Source organism: Lampris incognitus, chromosome 17, assembly GCF_029633865.1.
Source record: "Lampris incognitus isolate fLamInc1 chromosome 17, fLamInc1.hap2, whole genome shotgun sequence".
In the NCBI taxonomy this organism is placed as follows: Eukaryota; Metazoa; Chordata; class Actinopteri; order Lampriformes; family Lampridae; genus Lampris; species Lampris incognitus.
The window spans coordinates 6,218,578-6,228,131 of record NC_079227.1 but is presented as its reverse complement, the minus strand read 5'-3'; the positions used below and the strand labels follow the sequence as shown (position 1 = coordinate 6,228,131).

At 47.9% G+C, this 9,554-nt stretch overlaps 1 protein-coding gene across 1 annotated transcript in view; it reads left to right on the top strand.

Annotated features, from left to right (window-relative positions):
* The first annotated feature begins 1,155 nt into the window (after positions 1-1,155).
* The window catches only part of tefa (TEF transcription factor, PAR bZIP family member a), a 33,020-nt gene continuing 24,621 nt past the window's right edge, over positions 1,156-9,554 (top strand). The window contains exon 1 of the mRNA XM_056297046.1: positions 1,156-1,363. Coding sequence (XP_056153021.1) covers positions 1,288-1,363 — 76 coding nt within the window. The 5' untranslated portion in view covers positions 1,156-1,287. The remainder of the gene's footprint in view (positions 1,364-9,554) is intronic.

Genomic DNA, 9,554 nt, shown 5'->3' with positions numbered 1-9,554 from the left:
TTTCTGCTGCTTAAAGGAACCATCATTAGACCTTTCTGCTGCTTAAAGGAACCATCATTAGACCTTTCTGCTGCTTAAAGGAACCATCATTAGACCTTTCTGCTGCTCAAAGGAACCATCATTACACCTTTCTGCTGCTTAAAGGAACCATCATGAGACCTTTCTGCTGCTTAAAGGAACCATCATGAGACCTTTCTGCTGCTTAAAGGAACCATCATGAGACCTTTCTGCTGCTTAAAGGAACCATCATGAGACCTTTCTGCAGCTTAAAGGAACCATCATTAGACCTTTCTGCTGCTTAAAGGAACCATCATGAGACCTTTCTGCAGCTTAAAGGAACCATCATGAGACCTTTCTGCAGCTTAAAGGAACCATCATGAGACCTTTCTGCTGCTTAAAGGAACCATCATGAGACCTTTCTGCAGCTTAAAGGAACCATCATGAGACCTTTCTGCAGCTTAAAGGAACCATCATGAGACCTTTCTGCTGCTTAAAGGAACCATCATGAGACCTTTCTGCAGCTTAAGGCCTCAAAGGCAGTATCTGCTGTTTCTGAAGACATTCAGCTAATTTAGGAAAACCTGGGAATTTTAATCATCCTGGGAATTGATTGACGTGGCCGTTTTGTGAGGCAACTCGGGGAAAGCTCGATGCGGCATTCAAACCAAAACTGCACATACACACATGCGGAATAGCCTACAGCGCAAATAGATGAGGTGACGCTTTGCTGAAGAAATACACGTGCGCGCGTGCGCGTGCGCGCACACGTGGTATATACTAAACAAACGATTTCATAAGATGGTGGAACCGCGTAGTTTCCGCCCCTTAGGTAACATCAAAACCTCCGGGGATTGGTTGTAACACTTTGACTGGCAGCCGCGGCGTCCAATCACGCGTCTTTGCGCCGTTGCTATTGTAATCGTTGACGTTGTGCGCTTCTGTGATTGGCCGAAACCGCAACGCCCGAAGAGAAGCGAGGCGCTGGGGGGGCGTGGTCGTGTTGAATAACTTTGTTTACTGTGGCGCGTCTGAAGTTCTGACTCCCTCAGGGTCCCGTCAGATCAGATGAGAAAGCTCTAGTGTCCCTGGCTGCGGGGGTCTGGATTACAGACCACCAAGGGTAAACACCCCCCCCCACCCACCCACACCCACCCCCCGCTCTCCGGCGTTGCTCGTCAGCTGGGTCAGTTTGCAGCGGGCGATCAGCTCCGTCACAACGTGTGACCGGGAGAAGACACGCGCACGCACGCACGCACGCACACGCACGCACGCACGACTGGAGCAAGTATGACTGCCGAGATCCCGGAGATCTTCAGGACCCTTCTGGACTACCCCTTCCCCGAGCCCGGCCTCGAGGACAACGGTGAGTCTCTCATCGGGGTGGTTTTGGGTGGCTCCCGTAGTCCACGCAGGACTTGGGGTCACACGCCCGACACGTGTCGCGACGCCGACTTGGCGGGTTTTGCAGAGTCCCGCGTCTGTTTCGTCGTCGATTCGGTGCGACTTTTACTTTTGTTGGGTGGTTGTTGTGTTGTTGTTGTTAATGTAACCGGTTATTTTGTTGCCCGGTGCGGGATTCGATACGGGGTGTACCGCACCACAAGGCGACGTCACTAACCGCTCGGCTAAAGGGTCAGACCGGGTCTGATTAGTAGTTTACATTAAGTATTTGCGCTGCTTGTGAGTCAACCGCGTGTGTGTTGCGTAAGGCGGACGCCGCGTCACCGCCGCGCGCTGGGGCGCCGCGTCACCGCCCCAGCGGGGAAGTTGGTTTCCGCTTGGTGTTCGTTCGGTAACCAACCAGCTGGACGACTTATTAGAGCAGTGTTTCTCAACCCAGTCCTCAAGGACCCCCTATCCTGCAGATTTTCATTGTAACCCTGCATAGGTAGCCCTGCTTGTACTTACTCGACCAATCATCTCGCAGCACTTAATTATGCAAGGTGTGCAACGTCTGACAAAATTAATTGCTGATTGGTTGAATAACTACAAACAGGTACCTATTCAGGGTTGCAAAGAAAATCTGCAGGATAGGGGGTCCTTGAGGACTGGGTTGAGAAACACTGGTATAGGAGATGCTGATCTCTGCTCTCCACGCACCCAAAGCGTGGCTAGGGGGTCTCTGTTTCACCCAGTCAATATGTCTTTTCCAGACCCCCTCCCCCAATGCCGTCAAACCTGGTCTGGAAAGCCAATTACTGTTTATATATTTAAATATAAAGCTATCCAAAACACGTATACTACACGGAGATGAGTATTCTGCACACACCACGTGGCTTGTTTAAGGCAGAGTCCCTGTTATGTGTTGTTATTTAACCAGTGTAGCGGTTTGGTGATCCGCCCGTCTAGATCTCCCTCCTCTTCATCCTGCCAGCTAACCGCCTTCCCCCTGCCCCTAAACCCCCTCCCCCACTCCAACTCCCTCCCCCCAAATGCTCAGAATCGTCTGAAATGCTGAGAAAAAGCGGTTTTTAGCCGTATTTAGAAAATGCATATTTGGCATAGTTATGTATAATTATTATAATTATTTACATTTTCTGCTATTTTTCTGGTCCTCTCTGGAACAATACCTACCACCTCCAAAAAAAAAAAGAGGATCATAAGTGCATTTTTGCAAAAATGCATACATTTTGCATAATGCCAAAACATTTCTAAGTCCCAGAAATTTTTTTTACATATAGGTGAAAAAATCAAAGATGCTCAGAATCATCTGAAATGCCGAGAAAAGTGGTTTTCAGCCATTTTTAGAAAAATGCATATTTTGCATATTCTTGCATAATTTTAATGGTCTCCCTTACTCTCTGAGACAATACCTACCACCTCCAAAAAAAATTAGGATCATAAGTGCTTTAGTTTTCGGTCCCGCTATCTGCACTAACTAACACACACACACACACACACACATTACGAAAATATAGGAGTAGATTCTGTCCTGAGCGGCTCTTGGGTATGATGTGAGCTTGGGAGAATATAAACTGCACCGATCACGAGAAGACATTAAATAACCTCATGTGCTGTATTTATTCTAACTTCTCTGTGTGCACAACACACACAGCCATGCTGGCTCCTTTTGACATCGACAGATCTCCAACGTGGCAGAATTAGATAAGTAAATTATAAGTAAATAAATGACTAAGAAGTACATTATATATTAGTATAAACGCACTGAAAGGGACTCGGCCTTGTGGTATGTGCAGAATACTCGTCTGTGTGCAGTATGTGTGGCTTGGCAAGCTGTGCTCAGATTGCAACTTAGTTTAATAGAATTGAAGGTCTAAATGAGTCAGTATAAATACACTGAAGGGTACTTCGCCTAAAACAAGCCTCTTGGTCTGTGCAGCACATTCTTTTATAAAGCACACCAGGTTTGTGTACTTTACACATGGTTTCACATCATCTGGTGAGCTCGTTTAATAAACGTATACGTTTAAACACACGCATTAAGATCTAGTCTGGCGTGAAAATATATCTATATTTTCAAAAGAAATGCTTCTTGTTGCATGTATGTACAACTAATGTGTTTTCCAGACCACATGTGGCAGCATTTAGGGTGGTGGTCAAGTAGTTAAACGGGGTTTTTACGCGTTCGCAAGCCTGGAAAATGCATATTGACCCGGTGATATGGATACCCCCTAAACCAAACGCAGAAATCTGCGTCTTTATACCATATTTGACATCATGAAGGTAAATAGAGTGTTTAATAGATACCTATGGGTTTACTGTAACACACGAATCACCAGAAGGAAACCTGCTTCCCTGCAGCGCCACGTGAGCGTGTTTCATCGCCGTTCATAAAAACTCTTCAGTAAACTGTAAAAGCTGCCAGGCCCGGACATACCCTCACCTTTACCCTCACCTTCACCCTCACCTTTACCCTCACCTTCACCCTCACCTTCACCTTCACCTTCACCCTCACCTTCACCCTCACCTTTACCCTCACCTTCACCCTCACCTTCACCCTCACCTTCACCCTCACCTTTACCCTCACCTTCACCCTCACCTTCACCCTCACCTTTACCCTCACCTTCACCTTCACCCTCACCCTCACCTTCACCCTCACCTTCACCCTCACCTTCACCCTCACCTTTACCCTCACCTTCACCCTCACCTTTACCCTCACCTTCACCCTCACCTTTACCCTCACCTTTACCCTCACCTTCACCCTCACCTTTACCCTCACCTTCACCCTCACCTTTACCCTCACCTTCACCCTCACCTTTACCCTCACCTTCACCCTCACCTTTACCCTCACCCTCACCTTCACCCTCACCCTCACCTTTACCCTCACCTTCACCCTCACCTTCACCCTCACCTTCACCCTCACCTTCACCCTCACCCTCACCTTTACCCTCACCTTCACTTTCACCTTCACCGCACAACCGACACTTACAGGGGTCAGTCACCCGGTCTGCTGCTGACAGGACTGATGCTGTTCAGCACTGATGCTGTTCAGCATCTCACCCGGTCTACTGCTAACCAGACTGATGCCGTTCAGCATCTCACCCGGTCTACTGCTAAACAGACTGATGCCGTTCAGCATCTCACCCGGTCTGCGTCTCACCCGGTCTGCTGCTGACCGGACTGATGCTGTTCAGCATCTCACCCGGTCTGCGTCTCACCCGGTCTGCTGCTGACCAGACTGATGCTGTTCAGCACTGATGCTGTTCAGCGTCTCACCCGGTCTGCTGCTGACAGGACTGATGCTGTTCAGCATCTCACCCGGTCTGCCGCTGACAGGACTGATGCTGTTCAGCATCTCATCCGGTCTGCTGCTGACAGGACTGATGCTGTTCAGCATCTCACCCGGTCTGCTGATGACAGGACTGATGCTGTTCAGCATCTCACCCGGTCTGCTGCTAACCAGACTGATGCTGTTCAGCGTCTCACCCGGTCTGCCGCTGACAGGACTGATGCTGTTCAGCATCTCACCCGGTCTGCCGCTGACAGGACTGATGCTGTTCAGCGTCTCACCCGGTCTGCCGCTGACAGGACTGATGCTGTTCAGCATCTCACCCGGTCTGCTGCTGACAGGACTGATGCTGTTCAGCATCTCACCCGGTCTACTGCTGACAGGACTGATGCTGTTCAGCATCTCACCCGGTCTGCTGCTGACAGGACTGATGCCGTTCAGCATCTCACCCGGTCTGCCGCTGACAGGACTGATGCCGTTCAGCATCTCAGCCGGCCTGCCGAAGGCTTCGTACAATAAACACCAACAAGGGAAACTGGGCTAAAAACCGGGTGGTCCGCTTTCAAATCCACGGCCTACAGGTGAATCAAGGATATAATTGTCGTGGATCTTCTACGTATTAGTCAGTTGTACAAATTCTTAGCTAAGTGTATCGCTGGTTTTCATAAAAAGGGGGGGGGGAACACCGTCTGACCCTGTTAACTGGCCCTCGTGTGTGCTTTGACGTGCAGATGACCGGGTTTCTCTTAACACGCGTTTGCTTACAAAACACTGAAAGGTGAAACGTGGGGCGTGGACGTGTCGGGAACACGGGCTCCTGCACGTGTCTTCCTGATCCTGGTCTGTTGAAGTACCAGTGAGGTTGTTGGCCTCGCCAGAGCAGATCCACCTGTCTGGACTTGCTGAACAGCTTCCAGCTCAGACAGCCGGCCCATTATGTGGGAAAATATAACGAGTATACTGAGTATACTGTGTCAGTGAAGCTTTTTTATTGTTGTTTTAGAAGTTTTACATGTGCCAAGGGGAAATTCAAGATGGCGGCGCACACAGACGCAGCGGCTCGGTGCTCTCAGCGAAACAGTACTGCTGGTCTGAGCCGCCAAATGACATTTCGTTGTATGCACACAATGACAATAAGCATCTTATCCTATCTCATCTCATCTCATCTCATCTTATCTTATCCTATCTCATCTTATCTTATCCTATCTCATCTCATCTTATCCTATCTCATCTCATCTTATCTTATCCTATCTCATCTTATCGCATCTCATCTCATCTTCTCCTATCTCATCTCATCTTCTCCTATCTCATCTCATCTTATCCTATCTCATCTCATCTTATCCTATCTCATCCCATATTATCTTATCCTATCTCATCCCATCTTATCCTATCTCATCTTATCTTATCCTATCTCATCTCATCTTATCCTATCTCATCTCATCTTATCTTATCCTATCTCATCTTATCGCATCTCATCTCATCTTCTCCTATCTCATCTCATCTCATCCCATATTATCTTATCCTATCTCATCCCATCTTATCCTATCTCATCTTATCCTATCTCATCTTATCCTATCTCATCTCATCTCATCTTATCCTATCTCATCTTATCGCATCTCATCTCATCTTCTCCTATCTCATCTCATCTTATCTCATCTCATCTTATCCTATCTCATCTTATCATATCTCATCTCATTTTATCCTATCTCATCTCATCTTATCCCATCCTATCTCATCTCACCTTATCCTGTCTCATCTCATCTTATCATATCTCATCTCATCTTATCCTATCCTATCTCATCTCATCTTATCCTATCTCATCCCATCTTATCTTATCTCATTTTATCCTATCTCATCTCATCTCATCTTATCCTATCTCATCTCATCTTATCCTATCTCATCTCATCTTGTCCTATCTCATCTCATTTTATCCTATCTCATCTCATCTTATCCTATCTCATCCTATCTCATCTCATCTTATCTCATCTTATCCTATCTCATCTCATCTTATCTTATCACTTTTAGGACTACATTAGTCGCTCACTCCAAAAAGGCAAGAATGCGTAGCGCCACTATTTATATGTGCATAGTCCAGTGGCGGCTGATGCTAAAAAAAAATGTCGGGGGGGTGGGGGGGCAATTTAGCTTGGTGCAGCACACCTGACAGCTGCTTTAATGTCCACACCGTCACAGTTATTAAGAAGGACCATGTAGCCTATAGATTTTATCAGGGTTCGTAGACGGTGGATGATTGACAGTCGAGACGAGGCGTGGTGGTGGGTGTGAACATGATTGACAGCCACGAGAATTGTCCAATCACATTAGGATCCGACCCGCTAGCCAAGGGCTAATGTGTCCACTTATCCGTGCACGCTACACTACCCCCCTCTTTCGGGAAGCGCGTCCCCAGAAGTGTATTCAGACAGAAATCAACCAAACACCATTTGGAACCAATGTTTAATGGCTGCTGACAGGCGCTCACAAACTGAAAAACACGTTTATTTCATCATTATTTGCATGATACAACTGAATTATATTCAACATGTTAAAGTAGATTTTCATCTCTTGGTGTTTGAAGGGGGCGGCGCCCCGGCGCCCCGTACTGGCCAGCCGCCACCGGTGCAGACCCTTAGAGAAATACTCGTCACCTCTCTATATTTGTTTAAATTCATATACTGTTTGATCGCCTTTCCAAAACCTATAACTACTTGCCACATATGTCGCTGATGTTATGGAAAATACTTCTGTCAAGTTGAACATAGCTTCCTAGTGTGACGTCATCGCTAGATGGCGCTGTTCTAGTCTGGATACAGGCTACAACCCCCTACAAATGGGGTCCCGTGTGGAAGCGTTGATAGGATTTACAGCCAGTTTAGTTTGAAATACGGTCTTCCCCTTGTCTTGATGCACCTCTACTGTGAGGAATGAAACGCCACGACTGGTCCGCGTCGTTGCAAGTGTTCCCGTAGCACAAAGCAGAGAGACTAATTCTGGACATAACTGGATCAAAGGGGGGCTGCAAGGAACCACATTCCGGGTCATAAGCCACAACCTTACACACTAATCTCCTCCCCCCGCCTCTCAGTTTCAGGCTCGCCAGCAAAGTTTGGTGTCCGTGAGTCGAACAAGGCTGCAGGGAGACGGGACGACAGTATGGGTGGACGTTGTGACCATCAGAAATTAGTGCTGTTAAACATTTGATAAATTTGACACCTTGATTTGTGGCGAAAGCAAGATTGGTAAAAGCTCTTTTGCTCTAAGATCTGACTTTATCTGGGGAAATAATTACGTTAGCGCTTTATTTTGTCTTTGACAAAGGTGGTCAAAAGGCCTACACAGATAATTTTAGTTTGTATGAAATATTCCTTGAGCTAATAAAGGTGCAATGTGTAAGTTCCACCTTAATAATAACCTGTACTGTTCTGCATTATGAATAACAACCTCAACTCAAAGTGGGTGGGGGGGCAGCTTGGCCCCTTAAGAGACCCTTTAGTTGGTCAGCTGGACGTTTGTGTTTCTGAATGAAGAAATATTTGGGGGGGGGGGTATAGCTTGGTTTCAGTCGGCGCCGTTTAGCCAACCCCACCGATATTTACTAGTAGTTATTCTTTAGCAAGGCTGAAATATCGCACATTTTCACCCATCTGTGTGTCCTCGTCCTCGGGTGACCGCCATCTTTAGGAAGCCAAACAGATCTACACAGACAAATGAACTGATGAATCATTTTACTCAGATTGTGAAGGAAGGTGGAGCATCCCCAATCATGAGGCGTTCCCTCATATAATGTGACAGATCTGCCATCGGTAAGCCCCGTCGTATGACTTAAAATCCGCTCACTCGGTCACGCCATCATGCATCCACATTTCCGACGTCACAGAGCGTTGAATCCGTTCATCTGGACACAACGTTTATTGACAGATGTGTTTCATCACTCATCTAAGCGACCTCCTCGGTCTCACCTGACTGCAGGCATCCCCACCCTTACAAACAATACAGTGGCATAACGACCGAAACCAACGACCGGTTTCATATGCAAATTGGCGTGAGCATTAAATTTCTCTCTCAATTTGCAACGTTTCAGACGTCTGTTTTCGGACTCTGCCAGAAGGTCTGGTCCTGCAGACCTTAACATGTCTCCCTGTGTTCACGGCTGCTCTGTAAGCGTGTTTTTATTTGTATCTGCGTTGTTTGACCCTCACAGGTAAATCTTGATGGTTCGGCTCTGAATCGTACGATCAGTCCATTTGACCAACAGCCAAAGTTCAAGGCTGATCACTCGCACAACGTCATGATCTCCGTGATCGCAAATTCCCAGTACCGGTGTGGGAAGAAGATGGCGCAAGTTCACGTTTGCAGCGGCCTCACCCATTACCGGTGTGAGAAGATGGTGGTGCAAATTCACATTTGCGGGAGCCTCACCCGGTACCGTCCATGTAAGTTTGTCTTCGTTTGATGGCTAGGAGAGCTTGCTCTTCTGCGTCCTGTGGGCCCAGGGTGAAGAGGCAACACCGAGGGCGGTCTGACAGGACGTGGGAGCGGGGCAGGCTAAGCTAACTGCTAGCCCATGCAGACTGGCAGTTCCGATAACACCGAGGGCGGTCTGGTGGTGGTCTCGCCTAGCGTGGACTATGTTTTTAGTGTCGTCGTGTGGAGTGCGGGGAGGTGTGTCTAACGTGTCTGGCTGGGAGAGCTGGCGTTGGATCGGCTGAGGGAGCTTGGTCTCCTGACTGGAGCTGCGCCCGAAGAGGGAACACCGAGGGTGGTCTGACAGGACGTGAAAGTGGGGCAAGCTAAGCTAACTGCTAGCCCATGCAGACCGGCAGGTCTGACCGTCATCCTGGCTGGCGTTTGTTCTCCGGGACAG